We start from the raw sequence: 23303 nt of genomic DNA, 5'->3' as shown, positions 1-23303 counted from the left end.
TTTATAATATATTACTTGAACTGTTAATTTGTTAACTAAAGAAACTCCAAATATTGACACATAACGTATAAACAACTCTCCAAATACCACATTAGTTAATAAATTTGTAATTTGAGTATCACATTAAAATTTTTTAAAATTTAAGTATCATATTAAATATTTCACTATAATTTAAGGGCTATTCATACATCAACTTTTAATTTTATAACAAATAAAAACATTTTATGTTTTAATTAATTGTAAGGATTAAATTATTATATTAAATTTTAAAGATAATATTACTAATAGCCCTTTAACTATAGTAAATGTTTAATATAATATCTTAATTGTACCTAAATTATAAATTTATTAATTAATGCAATACTTGAATAGTTATTTGTTCGTCATGTGTCATTATTTAAAGCGAAGCACGTTAGAGGTAAGCATAACATTAATTAATATGTTCAATTTTGAAGTACCATTTTATAAAATTTTAAAATTTAAATACCACATCAAATATTTTACTATATTTCAAAAATCATTTATAACATTAACTCTAAATTTTAACATACAAGTTGGGCGAATAATTAATATATATATATATATATATGTGTGTGTGTGTGTTTTCAAATGAAGCTTTACATACTTCAATTAATAATAACATATTGAGTGAAGAAATAGGGAAACATCAAAACATTTTTCACAGTTAGAACTCAATAGCTTTGATATCATATTAAGATCAATGATCAATAGTCTCTAAAAAGGGAACAAACTCAATTATAATATTTAATTTCTAATATAAATACTAGAGTTTTTAAATTTACAAAATCAAATTAAATAATTAATACTATCTTATTAAAAGATATTTATAAAAACTAATTAATTATTAATTAAATATATATTGATGCAAGGAATAATTATTTTTTATTTAGGGAATAATGTTGGAAGTTTGAATTTTATTAAGCATAAATTTATACACGTCCACGTATTTTCCATCATGTAATTTATGTGAAATTTTCGTAGTTATGTAATACAAATTGTAGAAGCTATTGTGAAAAACAAATACTACAACTTTCAATATAGCAAACAAAACAATGAACTTAAAAAAAAATGTATATTCAAATATATATATATATATATTTTTTATGATGGAGGTAAGTCTAAATCATAAGGGAAAGTTCTTTGAAGTTTCATTTTGATTTACAAATTTTTCTAGCTTGACTTACTGTGTTTCTTATTTTAAGGATTCTGGTTTCATTTGAATTAATTTTATTTTCTGTTTCTTTCTATTATAGTTGCACAATGTGTTCTTAAGTTGAAACATAGTAAGACAATTCGTATATGTTGAATTTTGATTTGTCTCGATTTGAAAAGGGATAATTTTTTCTTAAATTGAGGTTGGGATGGATTTTTCTTAAAAAATTGAAGTTAGAAGATGGGTTTAAAGTGTTTTGTTATGATTCCTTTAAAGATTATAGAAATATATTTTATTATTTATTTAATGTTAAATTTATTTATATTATATTGGTAAAATTATTTTTTAGTATGTTAATTTAAGAGATTGACTTAATAAAATATTATATTATTATATAATTAAGATGTAATTTATATTAAAAATAATATTTTTATGAATATTATATTAAATTAAAATTATTAAATTAACTAGATGTGATTAATTTAAAATTATGAATAAGATAGGATATGAATTATATTGTCGAATTAAAATTAAATAAAAATAATAATAATCACATGTCAAGATAAAATCAAATGAAATTATTTTGATACAGACGACATCTTGACTTTTAAATTAAAATTAAAATTTATTAAATTAAATTAATAATATTTTTAGATACATGTGACATTTTATTTTGATTTTTTCATACTCATTTTTTTGTTTTTTATTTTTTAACTAGATAAATTTTGCATCAAAAAAACTAATAAAAAAAAAGTTAATAAAGATATGTATGATAAAATAACCCATATACTATCTGTTTCAATTATTTCGTATTCAATAGGTGCTTTTAGGGATGGTAAAGCAACTTGTAACCTATAGGTTTCGAGCCACAGAGGATCAAATTTTGTTTTGAATCAGGAGTTTGGTCGAAGGCAAATTTATTTTATTTATAAAATCAAGGTCAAGCCATAAGTGGGTTTAATGTCTTTCATTTTGCCTAGAGTATATATAAATATAATTTTAATTTTAATTAATTATTTTATTATATATTTATGTATTATTATATTAATAAAATTATTATTTAATATTTTAATTTAATAAAAATACTTTATTTATATATAATTAAGAAGGAATCTATCATTCTATTATATAAATTTTACTCATTCTAACTTTTGTTTAATTTTCATTTAAGGTGTGAACATGTCATCTTTTATTTTTTTATTTTTTTCTCTTTTTTTTATCATTTTTTGGTTTTTTGTAATTTTTAAAAAATTTGATAAATTTGTCAAAAAACCTTAATGAAATTATCTACGTGACAAACCAATTTTAATTTTTTTCTATTTTTTTTAATTACATAATTTTGCAACCAAATAAGTCGATGATTAAGGATGACAAAATAATTTATATAATATAAGTTTCGATCTAATTCAATATGATAAGAGCCAATTCTTTCTCTTTTTTTTTTGTTTTTTTTTCTCTTATGTTTTTTTATTAGTTAAATTTTATTAAAAAATAATGTCAATAGAGGTATCAACATAGCACTCCTATTTGTTTATTTACTTTTTTATATTTTTTAAATTAGATTAATTTTATAATAAAATAAATTGATTGATAATAATAATAAAACAATCAATATCATATAACTTTCTATCAATCTATATTCGATATAAGCGTTTTTACAAAAATTCAATATTGAATAGTCTAACTGATTTTTTTTTATAGAAAACATAATGGGTTAAAGCGAATTTAATGTACTTTGTCTTAAATTACATCATAATATATATAAAAGTTTATATTTTATTATTTATTTAATTTTATATTTATATATATTATATTAATAAAATTATTATTTTATATATTCATTTAATGTATTTATATTTTTCGTATCAACCAAAATTATAATAAATAATTTTTATATAAAATATAATATAAATATATAAATTTTTATAATTTTATATGATATAAATATATAAATTATCATATTTATATAAATATTGTGTGATAATATTTTTATTATTAATAATAGGAACACCCCAACCAACGAACCCGAATTACAATAAAATGAAATACTGCTTACATTCGAACAATAAGATATGAACCCGAAAGGGTTAGGGGGGTAACGATCATTGTCTGGTAGCGGAAACAACTCTCCTATTCCATCCCGCCTCAATTCAAGTGATGGAATATAATAGGGACCTGACCTTTCCTCAGTCTCCGGGGTAGCAGCAGTTCCTCTATCTGTTTAGGGTGGATACGAGTAAGGGTGTAATTGAATCGAGTCGGATAATAAGAAATTTGAGTTTGAACTCGATTCATAATTCGAGGTTCGATATTCAATTTAAATTCGATCGAATTTTATTTTTCAAATTTGAGTTCGATTCATGATCGAATTCGAGTTATTCGAGCTCGCTCGATTAGACTCGATTAATATGTAAAAATAAGCTCGATTCGTATACTTGATAAGAGATCGATTATTCATGCTCGAACTTGAACTCGAATTTAAAATATTTTATTAATTAAAATAATAAAAATATATTTAAATATAAAAATTCGATTAGACTCGCGAGCTATTCGAGTTAGATATAAAAATACTCAAATTCGATTCGATCGATAAATCAAATTATTCGAATTCTAACTTGACTCGATAATAATCGAATCAAATTTAATTTTTTTTTAATCGAATTCGAATAATTTATGAATATTAATATATCATTTATATCTTTAAACACAAGAGCTTAAAAACTAATTGAAGGGCTTCAGTAGCTATATGAAATCCTCAGTATTCTTGTTGTTGTATGGGACCGTACTGGTCTAGGGTTTTGATAGCCATAATAGCTTTTTTTTTTTTGGATTTAGAGCTATAAAGAAAACAAAAATATTTGTCAAATCCACGAAAGCGGCGCTAACAGCCAAAACACGCAGAGCCAAGTTTCTTACCGTATAAAATATCCCCTAGAACCCAACTCACCGAACATTCCTTAGATCCGTTAACTTAAATCGTTCCATTTTTTCCAGTTCACTCAATCAACGGTCAATACTTGTTTTTAATATTTTTACAAACACCAGCACCATCTCCGTACCATACACAAAATAAAAGGCAACGTTTTTTTTTTGTTCTACCAAACCCTAACCTGCACATTGTTTTTACCAAACCAAACCAAAAAAAAAAAGAAAAGTGAACTTACATTTTTCTTACTCTCTTCTTTCACTAAGCCGAAAATTTATCTTCCTTTCTTTTTCTTCCATTTTTTTTAATAATTTGATTGGGAGTTTAGAAAATCATGGCTTATGCATCTCGGATCATCAATCACTATAATAAGGTACCTCTCGACTTTTTTTTTTCATTTCTCGTTTCTCGATTCGTTTATTGTATTTTCTTTTTTTTTTTTTAAATGCTTTGGTCAGTTTTAGATTGACATTCCTTTCTAGATTTGAGTATTTATCGTAGTTGCTTTTAGTTCGTTAATGGTATTTATAAACTTAACCCATGATTCCTATTTACGTTCATGTGATTAATCATGGTTGAATTATAGCTTTTTATTTATGTAATTTTTGTTGGTTGTAAGCTTTGTTCTTTGTTTTGAATTTCTATTGTTACAGTTAAGAAATGTTCCCAACTTAATGCGGCATGATCGTGCCGTTTTGGTTCGTTGGTTTTCTAATGGAGCACGATCCTCTGTTTTTAAAAGTGAAGGTACATAAATGATGCCGATGATATAAAGATTGTTTTCTTCTTTGTTTCTCATTTCTAGTTTTCTACAATTCTTAAGCATAAGAGCTGTTTTCAGAATTGTGTTTAGTCTGCTAAGTCGACTCACAAAACGTGCATCAAAAGCCTCCCATCGAGATGGTTTTACTAAATGTTTTAGGTTTATCAGATAGTATAGGTATATGGTTTGCTCATATTTCTTGATAGGTTCAGTCATGGTAGCTGGCTGGAATGCTATTTTTCGTTTTGGATTTGTAATTACATTTAGTGATAGGTAGTAGTTTGTTAATAATTTGAAAGCATAACAAAGTGGATAAATATTTTTTTATGTTTTTTTAAGCAAAGCTGGTTACTTTTCAGATGTTACAAGGACCTATCCTCTTGGTTATGCATCTGCTGAAAGAGTGAGGGTATCTAAGTTTGTTGCCTGTAACCCTGTAAGTGTGTCCTTCTCTTTTTTCCCATCAGTGGAGCAATAGATATTGTAGTATTTTTGTTGCATCTTTTACCTTTCTTCTGCTGCAGACTCTCCTGTGCTTGTAAATTACATTCATAATTGAGGGTAAGACTCAGTTGGCAAAAATACTAACTGCTTCACATCTTGTAATGCAGGTATCATCTGGTTTATCTAAGAAAAGTCATTCAAGGACAACAATGAGATTGGGAATTCCAATGGATGGTGTGGCATACAACAGAGAAATTTCATGGTATTCTTTCCAGCATTTTTTTGACCCTACTGGCGAATTTTACCATTTCCTGGTAATGTTTTCTTAATTATTTCAAGCATCTAAACGTTTTCCCTGTATCCATTATCAGTTCACAAGTTCAGTCAAGGAGAGGATTTGCATCTGAAGCAGGTATGGATTATTGCTTTAAATATCATAGGTTGTATTGATATCATACTATTTATATTCTCTCAAGGACCCATTATTTGTCAAATGGTAAAAAGTTTTGCACTGACTAGTGACTACAACAAGAATGTGTGTTTAACTTATGAAACGGCTCACCTTATGCTAAATGCTAAACTGTGACTTTGTTGATGTGCTATCCTTAGACATTTCTATGTTGAGAGCATGATTGGCTGTAAGATTCTATTATTATTAATTTTTGTTGTGGCTTGTTGAATACCCTTCCTAAAGGGACATCTCAGATAATAGGAATGTAGTTTAGGGTAATAAATCTGTGTAATATGAAGCGTGTTTATCTGGTTCCTAAATCATAATAATGTGACTACACTGTATTTAAGGAGTGAGACATCATGACTACAGTTCATTCTTCATCTCTCTTTTACAAGGCATCACTATAGGACTTTTTTTTTTTTATAATTTTTGTTTTGCTAGTGCTACCTCCTAGGTTATGCTGGATTTATTTAGCATGTATTGGTGTTTCCAGTTTTTTTTTTTTTTTGCCAGTGCACAGGTTTGTTATATTTATGGCTGAGCACATGGCAGTTGAAATGATGATTGAAAGGTCTCTAAGTTGTACCCTGATGCATTGATTCTAGGATGTTACATTGTTTGTTAACTGTTTCATCATTTGTTGTTGCAGCACTTACTCAATATTGCTAATATTTTGAAGTTGCTTTCAGGCCTCCCTCCTCACCAAGAGATTGGAATGCCTTCACTCTCTCCCACAATGACAGAGGTTTGAACTGTCCTGGATCTTTCCAAAATATCATAAAAAAGTCTGTGGTTTTCCTCTAAGCTTGCCATTTCCTAAATGCAGGGAAATATTGCTAGGTGGTTAAAGAAAGAGGGTGATAAAATGAGTCCTGGTGAAGTGATGTGTGAAGTTGAAACTGTAAGGCATTCTCCTGTTTGTTGGCCAACTTGTAGCACTTGATGAAGTTTCTTCTTCATTTTCTTTGCTCATATCAGAAGTTAGTATTTTATTTTATAACTTTGTTTCTTATTTGAAGGATAAAGCAACTGTTGAAATGGAATGCATGGAAGAAGGTTATCTTGCCAAGATTATAAAGGGAGATGGGTCAAAAGAAATCAAAGTTGGTGAGGTATTGATTTTGAGAAATATATTTATCTTTCTTTGGTTCTCACCTTTGTGGGTTCGGGAGTCTATATGACTAAATAGAGGAGATGCATATTGGCTTTGCACCTCTTGGATCTTCTGTCTGCTTCCAGAATAAATTACAATTCATGTGAACATTTGTGCAGTTAATGTTATTTATTTGGTCTTGTGGTCTTGTGTAGATAATTGCCATCACTGTTGAAGAGGAGAAGGATATTGCCAAGTTCAAAGACTACAGTCCTTCAGCATCAGATTCTGGTGCTCCTGCGGCAAAAAAGCTGGCAGCTCCTCCTCCATCAAAGCAGGAGCCTGTTGAACAACCAGTTAGTTCACCAGAGCCTAAGACTTTCAAACCTATTTCACCTTCTTCTGAAGATCGCATTTTTGCAAGTCCTCTTGCACGAAAAATGGCTGAAGATCACAAGGTTAGTCATTGAGTGTTGTGACTGGAAATCTCTCTTGTTCAGAGACAAGACACTACTGTAAGTATCTAATCATTTCTATCAAACTTTATCTTTTAACATTTGCCCATTCCTTTTGGATGCAAATTAGGTACCTCTCTCAAGTATCAAAGGAACAGGTCCTGATGGACATATTGTAAAGGCTGATATTGAAGATTACTTGGGTATCATATATAAATTTCTATTCTGAGAGATTACTTGGGTATCATATTTATAGTAAAGAATGCCTGCTCCTTCCCCCCTGTTTCTTGCCTTTTCAGTATTCTTCAATAGTACCAATTGGTGTATTATTGTCACTTCTTCTGCTTACTGGAGAGTTTCCCTGTCATGTAGCTTCACCTGGGAAGGAAGTTTCAGCACGAACTCCTAAGACAAAGGATGCAAAACTTGCAGCTCTAGATTATGTAGATATCCCTCATTCTCAGATACGAAAGGTATGTAAAAAATTATCATCATTTTTATAATTTTCATGAAAGTCCAAGGTTGTTAAGTGTTTATGGTTCTCGGATTTTATTCTATGGATCTACTTCATAGAAGATGATCCCCTTTATATAAAATTAAGCATTTGATTTTGTTTTGTGATAATCTGCATTAAATTGTATACTAAAAAACTACCTTTTGGGTTTGTTGAACTTGAATCTTTGCATGAGAATGCAGAGAAGTTGGTATCCCTAACTTCTCTCTGGGCCCATTTGTTGTCTCCCCATTTTGATGCCCATTCCTTCATAACCAATGTGCTTTGTGAGCCTCATTTCTGCTACAAATTTGACAGGTCACAGCATCACGCTTATTATTCTCAAAGCAGACTATCCCACATTACTATTTAACAGTGGATGCATGTGTTGACAAACTTATGGAGTAAGTAATAGTCCTTATTAATCTTATAAAAGATAAGTAATTATATGATATATTTTGATAATTTTAAACTGTATCTTTGCATCCAGTTTGCGGAGCCAACTCAACTCATTACAGGAAGCTGCAGGTGGGAAGCGTATATCTGTCAATGATCTTGTAATCAAGGTAGACCACTTTCTATACATTTAATTACCGAGCTTTGAGATGTACGAAGTGGATCCTGATTTTTACTTTTGGTGTGGTTCAAGGTTCTCCAAGAGGTTTATGTGTAATGCCAAGTGGTCATTATAACGTTGATCTAACATGGCAATTCTTGATTAAGCTTCAGAATATAAAGTAAAAACATATTATGTCAAGTTCATGTCTCTGTCATATTTACTTTTTTTTTCCTCCATGTTAACCTCCAACCATTTCATGAAATTATGTAACTCTTTCTTTCTCAAGTCACTATTTTTATTTTTTTTTTAAATTTTTACTCCAAAAGTGGTCTGAAATGGCTGCTTTTATGTAAACGATAATATAATACTTCCGAAGATAAGAAATTAGTGCACATTCTCATTTTTCTTTTGTGAACTGCCATTAGAATATTGCGAACTGTAAACATTTTCAATTTAAGATACTTAGAAGGTAGAAGTCTTTGTCAACTACAGGCTGCTGCATTGGCTCTCCGGAAGGTTCCTCAGTGCAATAGTTCATGGACAGATGACTATATTCGCCAGTGAGTATAAATTAAGTGCAAACTGATTAATTCATGAGTGATAATGCATATCATCATAGCATGTCTTCTTTTGCTTCCAACCCAGGTATAACAATGTGAATATTAATGTAGCAGTGCAGACAGAAAATGGACTTTATGTCCCTGTGATCAGGGTGAGCAATTGTTTCAACTTATTGCTGTTTCATTTTCATCAATAATTTTCTAGTTTAAATGATTCGTTTATTTTGCATATTGCAGGATGCAGATAAGAAAGGTTTGTCCACAATTGCTGAGGAGGTCAAGCATTTGGCACAAAAAGCCAAAGAAAACAGCTTAAAACCTGAAGATTATGAGGTAATTATGCTTTTATATTAGTAAATGATAATTGATGGTATTATGAATCCAGAGCTTAGCTCAATTGATTCAGCTAGCCACCCTTAAAATGTGGCATCCAATAAGTCTGAGGTTCAAATCCCATCACCTACAACCTCTTCCCCTATCTCCAAGCTGCGGCCTCTTTTGTACCAAAAGAAAATAACATTTGATGCTATGATGATCATTCAACTTATATGAGCATGTACATGCTGGGTTTTTCTCTTTGCAGGGAGGCACGTTTACAGTTTCTAACTTGGGAGGCCCCTTTGGTATCAAGCAATTCTGTGCTATCATTAATCCTCCTCAGTCAGGAATTCTTGCTGTTGGGTCTGGTAAGATTTGCCCCTGATTTTGCCTTAAACTCACGTCATATTCATTTCTGCTTCATAATCACTGGACTTGACTGTGTGCAGCTGAGAAGAGGGTTATCCCAGGCTTGGAACCTGAACAATTCAAGTTTGCTTCATTTATGTCTGTAACTCTAAGCTGTGATCATCGTGTTATTGATGGTACGTAGTTCTATTAAGAATCCTAGTAGTTTATGATTAACCCAAGTCAAACAATGTTCAATGTCCCTTAGACTTACGATCCAAGTAATTTCACTTGCTTTTTTTTAGGTGCAATCGGTGCTGAATGGCTGAAAGCTTTCAAAGGCTACATTGAGAATCCAGAATCAATGTTGCTCTAAATCAACTGGTGGTTATTGTTTCTTTTTGTTCTATACATATCTCCTTGCTGTGATCAATTCGCACGAGGGATTGAATGCAATAATTTCACATGCATTCCTCAAAGCAATTTTCTTCGAAAGTAGTGCTATCACTGAAAACGAAATTAATTTTTTTGGGAATAAGGGGGATTGACAATTGAGGAACTAAACTGAATTCAATTTCGCCTTTTGCAGAGTGTAATAACCCCTTCCATATAGGTCACTTAAACTGTGAATACTTGGAATGGTTTTTAGGGTATGCTATTTCCAACCCATCACATTTCTAGTGCTTTAACTAGTCAGAATGCTAAACTTCCATTATGATCTCGCATCAATGTTCTTTATTCTGTTTTTCAATCTTCTGAATTTGCAACAACTAGCCTATAGAAGTAGTCAAGGGTTGCCAAAAATTTCCTTAAAACTTGGCACCAAGGCACCAACTGCAGAATTGAAGTTCAATTTCATAGGTGTTGTTTCTAGTTTAAAGCCATTAAGAGCTGTGCTTTGTGTTTGCATATATCGAGGGGACCAAACCAGACTGGCAAGTAGAGTTTGGTAGTTGGGTATTTTTTTGGCTCCTTGTCATCATTGGTTCCTCTTTTGTTAAAGCAACAAAAGAGGTAGAGGCATGCAGCAGATATAAGAGTTGGGCAGGCAGCTCATGTTTCTTTGGTAGCACTTACATGGCATTTAAATGAATTTCAATACCACTACCATTTACCACTAGCATTGCTAATACAACCTCTAGCTCAGAGAAATAGAAAAATACCACTCGCCTTTGGCTCTCAAATTGTTTGCTTGCATTTGCGGCGGGTAATCAGTTTTGGAAAATGTATCCTAAATAGTTTTTCTAATTAGCAGAGTTCAAAACCTAAAACAAGCTAGGCTTGTGCAGTTCCATAAACTTCCCTATCCACTAACCTTAGCACCTGACCCTAGGAGTAAGGAAAGAGGTAAGCATATGAATGGGATCATCACTTTTGACCATTACCCACTGAGAGACGGGCTAACACACAACATGACAATGATCATCCAAGACTGCATCATTACATGCTTTACAATGAAGCTACGACAACAAATTCATAATAATCATCTCAAACTAAGTTCAACTGACTGAAGAATGTTGAAAAATAACTTAGTATTTGTTCTGCAGACGCTTTATTTCCCTTGTCATTCAATAAACAAGACACTTTGCCACGCACTAACCTTAGCACCTGATCGTAGGTGTAGGGAAAGAGGATAGGCATATGAATGGGATCATCACTTTTGACCATTACCTAGTAAGAGATGAGCTAACAGACAACATGACAATGATCATCCACGACTGCATCATTAATGCTTCACAATGACGTTACAACAATAAAAAATGCAATAATCATCTCAAACTAAGTTCAACTGCATGTTGAATATTGAACATCAACTTAGTATTTGTGAACTTGTTCGGCTGACATTTCATTTCCCTCATCTTTCAATAAACAAGACACTTAGCTACACACCAACCTTAGCACCTGACCCTAGGAGTAGGGAAAGAGGAGAGGCATATGAATGGGATCATCACTTTTGACCATTACCTACTGGTAAACAAGTTAACACACAACACGACAATGATCATCCAAGACTGCATCATTACATGCTTTACAATAACAAAAATGCAATAATCATCTCAAACTAAGTTAAACTATAGTCAAATATCAAACATTAACTTAGTATTTATCAACTTGTTCGGCTGACATTTCATTTCCCTCATCTTTCAATAAACAAGACAGCAATTTAATTACAAAAAAGTTTCTTGCTTCAATTATGTCTAAACTTAGTTTCCATGTACACAGATAAACTTAGTTTCTATGGACACATAGGCATCTAACAGAGACAATACCATGGCATCTTTTTCCCTACCATGACTTATAAAACATTTCACCTACAATACATAAAATTCAATAAGCAATAAGAGAAACCTAATTACCATTCATCACATAAACAAGGCATAAAAAAGAACAAGTAAAAACATGTTTGATCGAATACCCGATCCATTAATATAGAAAGAAGAAAGTTACAAAAATCATTAATCCAAAAGTGCCATTATTCACCACAATCAAATTCACATCCAAAACCTATTATCATTTTTTTTTTCAAATTTAACCTACCACCATCAAAATTTCCGACTTTACGAAGTATTACTCACTGAAAATTTCATTTTTTTATTCCTTTAAATAGGCACGTATCTCTTCAACACTTGCTTCCCAGCAACAACCGCTCCAGCCGCCAACCCACCAAGCGCACCTGCAACCGCAGCAGACCTCACCCCTCTCGCAGCCCGACAAACAGCTCCGGTCGCAAGGCCAGCCGCCACGCTACTCCAGACATCATCACGATCAGTTGCCGCCACGACCCCACTCTCCATCCCTGCATAAATCAAGCCCACCACCCCGATCCGGTTCCCCCATGAACGACCCGTATGACCCGAAGTATTCAAGATCCGATTGATTTTCAGTTTCAAAGAATCGCCTGGCTCGAAATTCCTGAGAGCAGAGAAGAGGCCGAAGGCCGCGCCGGATACAGAGCCGCCTAAATAAGCGGAACCGGTATAAAAGGTTACATTTTCGCCCCAAGAGCGGCGTTGGTAGACGGATTCCTCGGTGAAGAGGAACTCCGGAGTGCTAGGGAGCTTGTAAAGGTTGGTTATGGGAACTTGGAGGTTTAGGTCCTGGTATGGGTTGTAAAGTCGGATGTTTGGGTCGGTTTCTCGGTCGGAGCCGCGATTATTAGCCATCATTGGGTGGTTCAAAACTTCGAGTTAGGGTTTGGGTTATGGGAGAGAAAGGAGAGAAGGGTCTTACGGTTAGTTTTCGGTATTGAAACTTGGAACAAAACATATGATTCTGCATGTAGGTTTTGTATTTGGGTTTTTTTTATCAGTCGGTTGGACCGCAAAACCGGTTTGGCAACCTTTGGGCTTTGTCTTTTAAAAAAGTTCCATAAGAAGGACAATGCACCAACGATTACAAATAATAAAAAAAAGCTAAAATAATAAAAAAATTTCTTAATTTTACAATTTTACTTAAATAGATTTTTACATTTTATTTCATTTAAATAAATATTTAATTTATATGTAATAAGTTTTAATTTTTTTAGATACAAATGAAAGTATAAAAATTTATTTGAATATAATAAAAATATAAAGATCTATTTAAAAAATTAATTCAAATATTCTTTTAGTATTTTAATTTAAGAAATACTTTTTGTCTCTTTGATAATTATTTGATTTTTCAAATTTGAATATTTTTATTTGTAAATTATTAATTAAAAATTTTACAAATAATCTTTTAAAATTTTGAATCAAATAAAAATGAAGTTAAAATTTGATTTACCATAATAAAAAGAAAAATTAAAAAAAATCCAAAACCATTTTCAAGTGATTCAATCAATGGCTACAAATAAACAGGGCCTTGTATGAATATCAGCAAAGTTGGAAGAAACAGCAGAACGGGTGATCATTGCTCTACGACTAGAAGTATTGAATTGACACCAGCTACCCTCGCTCGATGCCATCAATTTACTTATTCTCCACCGCCGATCAATGACACCAGCATTTTCTTCCGACGGTCATCCAAGCTAGGCGTAAATATCCCAACTTGGATGAGACAGGATGAGTACTACCAGAAAAACTCCGGTAAGTTCTGGGACAACTTCTACAAGCGCCACAAAAGCAAGGTCTTTGATTTTTTTGAATTTTTTTTTTGTAAAGTTAACCTGTTTGAGTTTTGGGTGTGTTCAAAAAACCCTTTTCTGAAATTCGGTAATGCTGTAATTGTGCCATTTTTCTGGAGACATCTTGGACAAACATTTCTGGGAAATTTACTAAGAAAACTTTTTTTTTTATTTGTTTAGGATAGAGATTTTCAAGGATAAAGTAGTTCAATTGATTTTTGAGTTTGATTGTTATGTTGTTTTATAGTTCTGCAAGGATAGACATTACTTGGAGAAGGAGTGGGGGCAATACTTCTCTGATGATGCTCATTCCGCAAATGGCAAGGTTGTTTTAGAGGTATACTTTATGCTTCATTGATTCTAAAACACTGTTATATTACCTTTGTTTGTACATAATCCCTGTTTGTTAAAATTTAATAAGGTTTATCATTTCTTCTCCATAGTGCTTAGTTACTAGCTTTGTTGCTAATTTATGTAATTGAACTGACCATCTTCTTCTGGCAGGTTGGTTGTGGAGCTGGCAATACAATCTTTCCACTTGTGGCAGCATATCCCAAACTTAACGTGGAAGCTTTTGATATCTCACCTTGTGCAGTCGTGCTTGTTAAGGTTTGCAACCTTTGCTTACAATGAATTTGGGACAGTTTTTCTTTTGGTTATTTCAGAAGTTCAAGTGATCTGTTTATGCTCTCATTGGATGTTTATGGCTTAGTACAATAGACTTGCATTTAGCTTGCAAGTATGTTTATTCATGTTCATAAAACACTATTGGGCATGGTATTTGTTAAATTTGCAATAGATGGGAAGTGGTATGGGTTGTTTCTTAGATGGGTAAGGCAGGAATACTCGGAGTAACTTGTACTGTTTTACTAAATGCAGTTACGTGCGGAGTTCAGAGAAGATTGGGTTAATGCATTAGTCTGTGATTTTACAATTGACAATCTTCTAAAAAGGATTAATCCTTCTTCAGTTGATGTCAATACCTTGGTAAGAGTGGCAATCTCCAATTCTGAGGTTTCTGATCCTGCATCTAGTCACTATAGTGGTTTGCAGAGTTCAAAACTAATGGGCTTCTAACATTTTTTCTGATTATTGCAAGTACACTGCTCATGCTCCCGTGCTTCACTTGTTAAGGACAACATCTATATCATAACTAACACGGTAAGCAGATTTTTATGCTGTCTGCAGTTTCTCCATATAAAATGCCCTTGATATTACAGAATATTAAAAGAGTTGTTATAGCACACACACACACACACACACACACACACATATATATATATATATATATATATATGGATTTACTGTTAAATATGGACTTTAGAAGTTATTATTAATTTTTTTATTTAAGTACGATTGATTATCTAACCAAATCTGTCATATTTAAAGAGAAATTCTAAGATTAACTTAGGTATTTTAAATAATAGATTTTGATCCATGAAACCAAATCTTGAGTTTGAAAGTGCAATTATGTGTGAGAAAAGTTATAACATCTTCACATCGCTCATCTAACAGAAGGTATCAGTTTGATTTTAAATTATTCAAGCCTTAAAATATCTTTGTAATTTTACCAAATAATTTAATCATTAGAAATTGATTTTAAAAATATTTCAATAGTTTAGTATTAATTAAAATAATTTTTTCACTTCAAGAGTATTCATAAAAACTAATGTCTCACTTTGTTGTAGGATTCATTGATATATTTTATTTAAAAATAATCAATAAAATTTTTTAATAGCTTGATAAGATTTTACTTTATTATAAATATTTTAATAGTTAGGTGAGATTTTATTTTAAAAATTATTTACAAAATTTATTTTAAGAAACTTCATTAAATCTTCTAATAATTTGATAAGATTTAATTCAAATTTTAAATTCTTTAATAATTTAGTAGAATAAAAAATAGTTTTTTTAATAAAAATTAAGATATAAAATTCTTCAATTGTTTGATAAAATTCATAATTTTAAAAAGGTTTAAACCCATAAAAATTCTTTCATAGTTTAGTAAGACTCATGATTTTATTTTTAAAAAAAAGTTGTTATTATCATCTTATATATTTTAAAACATTTATTATCAAAATAAATAATAAGTAAAAAGATAAAATAAAAAAATTTATACCTTAGACGAAGTCAAAGTTGAAATCTTAAAAAAAAAAAAAAAGCTTAAAATAGGTCCAAGCTAACTCTTGATCCAAGCTTGAAATGAGGCTTAATGACTTGGGTTCACAAATGGGTTCAAGCTTATTCAAGATGGTACTCGGGATGGAGCAATTGGGTTAATCACTGGGCCTGGGCGAGCTGGTGTATTCTACTGAAATTGGTCTGAAATGGGTCGGACGCAACTGGGCTGGGTCGGTTCAGAAATAAAACGCGGGTCTTAGATAGGTGAAAGGAACCAGATTCCTTAGTATCCAAAACTATGCCGTTTTGCCTTTCTATTTAATCCAAAAATCAGACTACTTCCTCCATTTTCCCATTTTTGTTTCTCTCTCTAGCCCTAAATTCTCTCCCTTTTCTGTAATTTGCTCCTCTCAAACACAGAAATTAACCATTCCTTTTCCAGAATCCAGTGCATCACCGCTGTTGTCGCTGCCGGCTGCTGGCCGCCAAGCTCGTTCGCCGCCTTTCTTCACCAGCCTATCACTACCGGTTTTTTTCCTTCAGCAACGTAGATTCTTCGTTCTAACCGAAACTCCAAGGTTTCTAGCAACTTCTCTATTCAACTTCCTCTGCTGATTTTGATGTTCTTTGCTTATGGTCTTCTTTTGTTTCTGAATTTTTTTTTTTTTAATTATTGACAGGAGTTGGCCGTTTCGCAGGAGATTAAGGACGATGGCAGGATCGGCTTGAGTGGAAATTGGTGATTTGATCTGTTGGGTTTTGGTCTAGTGTTTGTGGGTGTCTGTGGAGTTGTTTGCAGGTTTATGGCTTGATGGTGTCTGGATATGGATTTTCTGGATTTTGTGTTTGGTTGGTGGATTATTTGATGCTTCCTCTGCTCTGTTTGGTTTGCCAGGATTTTTCGTGTCTCTTTTGGGGTTGATTCTAGGCTGCTGGCTTCCTGGGAATTGATTGATCGCCGGATGAGGTTTTTGGGTTTAGGCTCTGGATTATTGCCTAAGAATTGCTTGTTGGCTTAATGCTGAATTGCTTTTTTTCTTTTTTTGGCTTGGATTTGCTGAGAATTGCTTCTTTGCTGAATAATCTTTCTTGATTATTTTCTCTGTTAATTGCTCCTCCCTCTGTTTTGCCGATGGCTTCCTCTTTGATTGCCCTTGTATGATCTTTTCTTTGTTTTTGCTTATGGGTGGACACTGCTTGATGGACTTGCAGACTTCGTGCGGATGTGTAAAGATTGGTCTCGGTTGGCTCGCTGTGAAGGAGACTAAGGACCGCTTGGTGTTTTGAATTCTTGATAGCCTTATGACCCCTGATTTTGGCTCTGAGTTGCTGGTAATTGCCTCAGTTTGATAAAACTTTGCCCAAGAATTCTCAATTGCCTCTGAGTTGATTGTGAAGTGAATTGCTATTAGGCACTCCCTTCCTCGTGATTGTTCTATCTGTTTATAGGGATTGAATCCTTTCAATTTGAAGGGCAAATCAATTCAATCAAATTTAAGATTTTTTCTAATTTGATTTGATTTGATTGTGAATTAATTCTATGATTGCATGAATTAAGTCTCAAGAAATTTCAAAATCATCAAATCATTAATTTCCCTAAATTCAAGATCTTCAAGCAAATCCTTCACATTTTTTGTTCGGTTTTCTGATTTTTTTTTCTTTTTACTTTTCCTTTGACCAAAAACAAAATTAAAATTAAAATTAAAATTAAAATAAAAAGGCAAAAGCCAAAATTTGTTTGGGCTTTTAATCATTAGATTCAAAATTTTGCATCAAGCCCAATTTGTGATTAAAAGCTTGTTTTAATTTTGATAAGTTTGAGACAAAATGAGATATGTATAGTTATCTCTTTTTGTGAAATAAAAATTACGTAAAGATATAAATATCTATTATGTCCAAATTCAAAAATAAAATTACTTAATCAAAGTCAAAGTTTAAAATTAAACGACATGACTTTATTCGAAGTCAGAAAATAAGATGATTTGTTGTCAAGTTCAAAAATAAAATTACTTAATCAAAGTCAAAGTTTAAAATTAAACGACATGACTTTATTCGAAGTCAGAAAATAAGATGATTTGTTATTAGTCGAATTCAAATTAAAAATATGATTAGACTTAGCCAAAATAAAAAATGAAAGTGATTGAACTGTGCAAAAATATGAAAGTGATGAGAATCGAATCGCAAGTAAAAAAAATTAAATGACTTGAACTAAATTGAGATCGAAAATAAGTGATTATAACTGAATCGTAAGTTAGAAAAAATAAGTTACCTGAATTGAACTGAGGACGAAAATAAGTGATTAAGATTGGACTGTAAATTAGAAAAATAAATGACTTAGACTAAGCCGATGTTGAAAATAAGTGATTGAGATCGTAAGTCAAAAAAATAAATGACCTAGATTGAGTCAAGGTCGAAAATGACTAAGTCTAAACCTAAATCGAGATATGAGATCAAAGAATCCATAAATTTTTAAAGATCATGCTCGAAAGTCTTATAAATCATCTTTGGATATCTTTGAGAAAAAAGATCTTATAAAATAGAAGCCTTCACAATTTTAAAATTCGAAAAATGTTCACTTCGTCCATTTTGTTCAATTCTAGAAAAACTGAACACTTTTAACTTGAAACCAAAGATTTACAATTTGGAAATCTAAAGGTTTGTCACAAAACTTCAAAGATTCGCAAGGTTTCATAACAACAATTGAAAGATTCTAAAACTCCAAGATTCGCAAAAAATTCATAATGATTGCAAAATTTGTAAAGATTCAAAATTTGCAAAAGCTTTTAGATTCACAAGAATTTCAAGTTTCGCAAAGATTCCAAAAGTTTGTAAATGACTTAAGATTCTCAAAGGTTCTAAATTTATAAGGATTCCATGTTTCACAAAGCTTCAAGATTTACAAAATTCTAAGTTTTACAGAGGTTTCAGATCACAAGGTTTTTAGATTTACAAGAATGGAATATTCACAAGACTTTAGATTTGCAAAAGTTTTAGATTGTCTGGATTTCAAAGATTCACAAGACTTTCAGATTTGCAAAGATAAAAGATTTGTAAGATTTTTAGATTCACAAGAATTTTAGATTCGCAAGAGTTTTAGGTTCACAAAAATTTTCAGATTAGCAAGATTTTCAAACTATAATTCATATACAAGATTTCAAAATTTGCATTCAAAAGATTTTTGTTAGTGATTCACATCCAAAATTTAAAACTTAATATTTCAAAAATTCAAGGATTCACATAAAAAATTTCAAAGTACACCTTAAGAATTTAAAATTCTCATTCGAAAATTTTAGACATTCATATCCAAAAGTTAAAGATTTTCATTTGAAAAATTTAGGGATTCATATCCAAAATTTATATTCAAAAACTTTTAGAGATTCACTCAAAAGTTAAAGATTTCTATTAAAAAAACTTAGAGATTCACATCAAAAATTTTAAAAATTCACATTTAAAAACTTTAACATTTTACAACCAAAATTTCAAAAATTCACATTCGAAAAATTTTAAGGATTCCCATCCAAAATTTAAATATTATTCACCTTCAAAAATTTTTAGAGATTTACATCTAAAGTTTCAAAAACTCATAATCGAAAAGTTAGATATTCACATTCAAAAAATTTTAAAAATTTACATCCAAAGTTTTAAAGATTTTAATTTAAAAAATTTCTGGGTAAAAGATTCTCATTAAAAAAATTTTATGATTCACATTCAAAATTTCAAAGATTTTCATTCGAAAAATTTTATATTTCACATCTAACATTTGAAATATTCATATTCAAAAAATTTTGGATTCACATCCAAAGTTTCAAAGGTTCTTTTTCAAAACTTTATGACTACACATCAAAATTTTAAAGATTTTTGGTATTCGCATCCAAAATTTCAAAGATTCTTATTTAAAAAATTTTGGTTTTCACATTCAACATTTCAAAAATTTTCATTTGAAAAATTTTGGAATTAATATCAAAAATTTCAAAAATTCTCATTCGAAAATTTTTAAGTTTCATATCCAACATTTCAAATATTCATATTCAAAAAATTTTGGATTCACATCCAAAGTTTCAAAGGTTCTTTTTCAAACCTTTATGGCTTCACATCAAAATTTTAAAGATTTTCATTCAAAAAAAATAAAAATTAGAGATTCACACCTAAAGATTTTCATTTGAAAAACTCATTTAAACAAAGGCTCTATAACTTTAAAAGTTTGAAAAGTTTTTCTCGTAAAAAAAAATCTCATCATGAAAAATCTTCCTCATCGAAGATTCAAAAGTCAAAAGTTTTCTCCAATTAAAGTTAAATTCTTATATGTAATAAATATCATGTAAATGCCTTTTAAATGATGCAAATGCAACAATCCAGATTTTTATTAAATGAAGCAGATGCATGTTTTAAACAATAATACAAATGTCATACTATAATTCAAATGTTCACTATATGATGCGAATGCATGCCTCAACCATGAGGCTAATGCAATGCTTAAATAATGATTTAGATACTCACCAAATAACATAGATGCATGGTACAAACAAACAATGATACAAATGTAATATTTAAAATGCAATATTAAAAACATAGTTTAAATATTCACTAAATAATGCAAATGCATGGTAAAAACAAATAATGACACAAATGCAATATTTTGCAATATTCAAAACAATGGTTTAAATATTCACTAAATAATGCTGATGCATGGTCTAATCAACTATGCAACTTAAAAATTCTTCAAATGATGCAAATGCACATCCAAATAATTATGCAGATGCAATTATCACAACAAAGACTTGTATGTTTTATCAAATAGTGCAAAAACAATGATCAAAACAAAACATTTTTGCTGCCATAGAAAAGTAACTCTTGTCATATTGATTTGAAAATTATTTTTTTCCCATCCATCAAAATTCATTATACAACACTTTAAATTTGAAAATTTCCAAAACTCCTAAAAAAATGGCAATCAATTGCCCTAAAAATTATCCTACATATCACTTTTCTATAATCAAAATATATCAACATGTGACATTTGAATCTCTTGAAAGCTAGTGATTACTACCCAAAATGAATTAAGAGGATCTTGGTCTTTTCAAAAGAATGAAATGGTTCGGCATATCAGGATTTCAATTATTAAGAAAGACTTTATCATTGAATAAAAAAAAATCAATATTTCGTCATTTAGGCTCACAAATGAAAATTTAAATTTGAAAAATGAATCTTATTTTAAAGCACAATTCATTTTGACAATATATTAGATTCTTGAGATAGGGCATTTTAATAAATGTTAAGATTGACTATGATAAGCTCAAAACTTCTATAAAAGAAAAAAAAGCTCAAATTTCAAAACAAATAATCAGATTGGGGTTTATCTACGTAAATTTTTCAAAGGTCTTTATTGTTCATTGGTTCCTTCAAAATCACTTTCTTTAATAAACTTGCTTAAGTTACTTTTAAACTTACTGTAGATTGCCTTTTTGGGTTTTCACACAAAAGCTTCATTCAATCTTTTTTTTTTTTTTTTTTTTGACTATTCCATCATGCATTTGAAAACTCAAAATTCATCCAAAATTCAAAAGTGATGGTGATTTCCTAAAGAAAAACTCTTCAATTTATATATCCACATTTAATCAAAATGATTTTTTTAAAAAATATAATGTGGGCTAGAATTTAAGGTTCTAAAAGAAATAATAAATGGGCCAAAAAATGTGTTTAAGGGTAATCAAATCAAGGATCATTTTTCTTCTCAAAGAAATTTGTCTTTTCTACTTTTTAGAACATACATTTTCATTTTTTTTCTTTCATTTATTTTGTTCTATTTTTTCTTTTGTTTTTATGTTTCCACATCTTAACAAATTACCCAAAATTTTAAAGTTTGCTTTTTGATTGTAGGCATTCATTCCTTATCCTTAACTTTGATCTAATGCTTTCTCAAATAAATCCCTTTTTAACACTTACCTCCCAATGTGAACGGTCATTTTTATTTAAGGTTTCTCTAAAAAAAAAAAATTTAATAAGCTCAAAAAGGGTAACAAATGGATTTTTTTCTTTTTTTTTTGTAAAAAAAATATGAAATATGGTTATTTATCATATCAAATATGAGAAATATGGTTATTTATGATATTAAAATGGATACCTCTCTAAAAAGCAATTCTCTTGAGTAGGTTTTTCTTTTGATTTCAGAATCTTTTGAATATCTCATATGGATAATGTTACAATCAATTATTTTTTCATTTTTCTTTTGCTCTTTTTTTTTTTTAACTTAAGCTCAAAGAATCATCTTACTACATCAAATAAAGTCCCAATGTAACAATTTTCATTTTCATAACCCATACCAAAAGATAAAATCGATACCATCTAGAAAAAAAGATATTGGAAAAATTAGACAATTTGGGCTTTTTTGTAAATTTGCCTAAAGATGTGGGCAAAAAAAAAAAAAATTTAAGGCAATAAAAGAAAGAGAAAAAGAATGTTGCATAAATCAAGATGTCAAACAAGGATATTAACGAGATGTGGTTTTTTCAGTAATTTTGCTTTAAGGAAGAAATTGAAAAGATTTAGGCTTTATAAAAAAACATGTGTAGTAATATGTTTGAAATGATCTCGACACTTATTAGATTGTCAAAATTTAGAATCTTTAAAGGAGAGTCTTATGTATTTGCTTACAAAAAATTTTTCAAACAAGATTTTTTGAACTTTATTGCTCATAGCCTTAATAAAGTTCTTTAACTTGAAAAGTCAGGCTTTGAGTGATGTGGTGTTTATTGAATTAGAGTATGGAATCATAAGTGAAACAATAGTGTGTGTTCATTATTTGTGGTAATCACCAATTCTCTTAAGATTACTTCCTAAAAAATTTCTTTTAGAAAGAACATTTTTCAATCATGAAAAGAAATCATGCTGGTTTTTATTGTCAAACAATTCAAATAGATGAAATATATATATATATACACACACACACACAAATACCTACATGTAACTCAATAAAAAGCAAAAATTCATATTTATGTACCAAAGATTATCCCAAACAAATGAAATAATGCACATACAAATATATATATATATATACAAATACATGTATATATTGTTTAATAACAAAAATAATTCATATTCAAAACTATATACAAAATTGAAACGGTAAAGATTTTCCTAAACAAATGAAATAACATACATATAAAGATGTTTACATAGATCTATATGCAAATACATGTATACAATGCATAAATGAAAACAAAAATTCATGTCCAAAACTATGTACAAAATTGAAAAGGTAAATATTTTCTCAAACAAATGAAATAACATACATACAAAGATATTTACATGGATGTATGCATATGCAAATACATGTATGTAATGCATAGTAAGAATTTATATTCACACTAAGATACAAAATGGAAAAGGCAAAGATTGCTCCAAACAAATGGAGTAATGTACATATAAAGATGTTTACATGGATGCATGTATACATTATATAGTAAAAATAAAAATTCATATTCACGACTATATAA

General features: G+C 30.1%; 2 protein-coding genes and 1 pseudogene across 18 annotated transcripts; 2 read left to right on the top strand and 1 right to left on the bottom strand.

The window, feature by feature from the left end:
- The first annotated feature begins 4240 nt into the window (after positions 1-4240).
- Positions 4241-10302, top strand: LOC111280456 (dihydrolipoyllysine-residue acetyltransferase component 2 of pyruvate dehydrogenase complex, mitochondrial-like). Of its 3 annotated transcripts, none has more exons than XM_022867877.2 (19): positions 4241-4473; positions 4754-4847; positions 5223-5299; positions 5475-5569; positions 5679-5719; positions 6451-6506; positions 6588-6662; positions 6781-6873; positions 7070-7312; positions 7440-7512; positions 7682-7782; positions 8121-8206; positions 8293-8368; positions 8854-8921; positions 9007-9073; positions 9159-9254; positions 9505-9607; positions 9689-9784; positions 9893-10302. In XM_022867877.2, exons 1-19 carry the CDS (start codon positions 4435-4437, stop codon positions 9961-9963), a joined length of 1650 nt encoding a protein of 549 aa, XP_022723612.1. In that variant the 5' UTR covers positions 4241-4434; the 3' UTR covers positions 9964-10302. The 3 variants fall into 3 exon arrangements, with proteins under 3 accessions (XP_022723612.1, XP_022723613.1, XP_089613022.1); XM_089756896.1 differs by lacking the exon at positions 4241-4473 and adding an exon at positions 4497-4621; XM_022867878.2 differs by lacking the exon at positions 4754-4847 and having other exon boundaries at positions 4335-4473.
- Positions 10303-11990: 1688 nt separating this feature from the next.
- LOC111280458 (mitochondrial import inner membrane translocase subunit TIM23-2 pseudogene) lies at positions 11991-12754 on the bottom strand (annotated as a pseudogene). Its single transcript, XR_016334947.1, has one exon. The product of XR_016334947.1 is annotated as a mitochondrial import inner membrane translocase subunit TIM23-2 pseudogene (transcript).
- A 510-nt stretch (positions 12755-13264) lies between these two features.
- On the top strand, positions 13265-17320 carry LOC111280572 (tRNA N(3)-methylcytidine methyltransferase trm141-like). 14 transcript variants are annotated; one of them, XM_089756840.1, is made up of 8 exons: positions 13265-13651; positions 13937-14026; positions 14194-14298; positions 14569-14850; positions 16253-16388; positions 16491-16609; positions 16706-16777; positions 17023-17320. In XM_089756840.1, the coding sequence occupies exons 1-4, from the start codon at positions 13628-13630 to the stop codon at positions 14764-14766; spliced, it is 417 nt and encodes a 138-aa protein (XP_089612966.1). In that variant the 5' UTR covers positions 13265-13627; the 3' UTR covers positions 14767-14850; positions 16253-16388; positions 16491-16609; positions 16706-16777; positions 17023-17320. The 14 variants fall into 14 exon arrangements, with proteins under 14 accessions (XP_089612966.1, XP_089612975.1, XP_089612973.1 ...); XM_089756849.1 differs by lacking the exon at positions 16706-16777 and having other exon boundaries at positions 16253-16357; positions 16491-16549; XM_089756847.1 differs by lacking the exon at positions 16706-16777 and having other exon boundaries at positions 16253-16357.
- The last annotated feature ends 5983 nt before the right edge of the window (positions 17321-23303 follow it).

The sequence above is a fragment of the Durio zibethinus genome, chromosome 28 (genome assembly GCF_047325235.1).
Source record: "Durio zibethinus cultivar Kanyao isolate XHJ-2024 chromosome 28, ASM4732523v1, whole genome shotgun sequence".
Lineage (NCBI taxonomy): Eukaryota > Viridiplantae > Streptophyta > Magnoliopsida > Malvales > Malvaceae > Durio > Durio zibethinus.
This window is presented reverse-complemented; position numbering and strand designations above follow the sequence as displayed.